Source organism: Colobus angolensis, unplaced genomic scaffold (assembly GCF_000951035.1).
Source record: "Colobus angolensis palliatus isolate OR3802 unplaced genomic scaffold, Cang.pa_1.0 Scaffold64, whole genome shotgun sequence".
Lineage (NCBI taxonomy): Eukaryota > Metazoa > Chordata > Mammalia > Primates > Cercopithecidae > Colobus > Colobus angolensis.
Window position 1 is genome coordinate 364,981 of NW_012120043.1, and position 1,912 is coordinate 366,892.

A 1,912-nucleotide genomic window follows, 5' to 3' on the forward strand; every position below is an offset into this window, starting at 1 on the left:
GGAGGGGTGTGGCTGAGGGTCGAGGGCGTGGCCAGGGCAGGAGGGGTGTGGCCAAGACGCCAGGGACGTGGCTTCCACGGTGGCAGGGAGGAACGGGCATGGCTGTGGCATCAGGGGTAGGGCTGGGGCAGCGGCGTGGCCAAGGCAGCAGGGTTGTGGCTCGGGCAGGGGCAGTGGCTGGCCGCTCCTGGGACCCTTTTGGGTCTACAGGCTGATTTTCTGACCTATTGCCCTACTTTAGCTAGGGACAGCCTATTTCCCAAGGAAGGGAATGCACGGGGTGTTTTCGGTTGTGCTGAATGCTCGGTGAGCCCCTGCTGTGTGCTGGAGGGGCAAGGGGCAGACCCTCGGCCCACTCAGACTCCCAGGGAGGCTTATGGACTGGTGGTCAAATCACACACGACCGGGCTGTGCGCCAGCAGGGGAGGTGGGGCTGGTGGGTTTCCCTGAGTTGGGAATGCAGAGTGGAGACCAGGGTAAGGGATGCCACGTGGAAAGGGGGAGGAAGGTGTGTTCCTGGAGTGGACACAGCACGTCCCAAGGCCCTGAGGTGGAAAGGAGGCCTGGAGGAAGGAGGGGCCAGACACACAGGGCCCAGTGGGTGGCAGGGAGAGTTTTGACTAAATTAGGAGCATCAGGGAGCCATGGAGGGTTCTAGGTGGGCAGAGGACCTGGTCAGATTGTATCCGCCTAGGCGGCCCGTGTCCAGGAGGGAGACGGTGACTTGGCCTCTGAGGGGCAGAGCCCTGATGGCTGGATGTAGGCGCCAGGGAGATCGCGGCTCGTGCTGCTGTTTGTGGGAATGGGAGTGAAGACCGTGGCTGAAACGCAGGACAGGTGCCATGGAGTGGTGTCAGGGAGCTCCCCAGTGTACAGTAAGCACTTCACAACTTGCTTTATACAGTGAGTATGCAACACATTCCTGAATATCAGGTGTTTAGGTTATACCTTCTGTATGCAGCAGGCGCTGAGCACGGGCTGTTTACAGGCAGGTGTTCTCGGTATGCCTGTGGCACACTGGAGGCACTCATTACATAATCGGCACATGTAGATGGTACACATGTATACTTGCTGTACAGTGATACCCACTCCATGTACACAGCAGGCATTAAATACCTGCTTGCTGCCGGGTGTGGTGGCTCACACCTGTAATCCCAGCACTTTGGGAGGCCAAGGCAGGCGGATCATGAGGTCAGGATCATGATCTTGAGGTCATCCTGACTAACACGGTGAAACTCTGTGTCTACTAAAAATACAAAAAATTAGCCGGGTGTGGTGGCGGGCGCCTGTAGTCCCAGCTACTCGGGAGGCTGAGGCAGGAGAATGGCGTGAACCCTGGAGGCGGAGCTTGCAGTGAACTGAGATGGCACCACTGCACTCCAGCCTGGGCCATAGAGCGAGACTCCGTCTCAAAAAAAAACAAAAAACAAAAAACCTGCTTTCTGTATGCAGGTGCTTCATGCATGCTGGCTGTGCGTAGCAGGTACCTGTATGCAGCAGGTACTCAATATCCATACTGTAGGCAAGAGAGGCTACATGTGTGCTTATTGTATACAGTAGGTACTAAATACGTGTTTGCTCTACACTGCAAGCACTCCATGCGCACCCGCTGTGTAGAGTAGGTGCTCGGTGCCTGCTTGCTATATCCAGCAGGTGCTCCATGTATGCGTGCCGTGTAGAGCAAGTAGATGCTCGGTGCCTGCTGTACGCAGCAAGTGCTCCCTGTGCACGCACTGACGCCCCCTCTCCTGCAGGCAAGAAGAATTCCATCCTTCTGCACAAGGTGCAGCATGACCTCAACTCGGGCGTATTCAACAACCAGGAGAACGCCATCATCCAGGAGATCGTCAAGTACGACCGTGAGATGGTGCAGCAGGCCGAGCTGGGTCAGCGCGTGGGCCTCTTCCCGCCG

General features: G+C 57.2%; 1 protein-coding gene across 1 annotated transcript in view; it reads left to right on the forward strand.

The window, feature by feature from the left end:
• HCN2 (hyperpolarization activated cyclic nucleotide gated potassium channel 2) overlaps positions 1 to 1,912 on the forward strand; it is a 34,291-nt gene that overhangs the window by 31,153 nt on the left and 1,226 nt on the right. Inside the window, exon 7 of the mRNA XM_011964086.1 lies at positions 1,755 to 1,900. Coding sequence (XP_011819476.1) covers positions 1,755 to 1,900 — 146 coding nt within the window. The remainder of the gene's footprint in view (positions 1 to 1,754; positions 1,901 to 1,912) is intronic.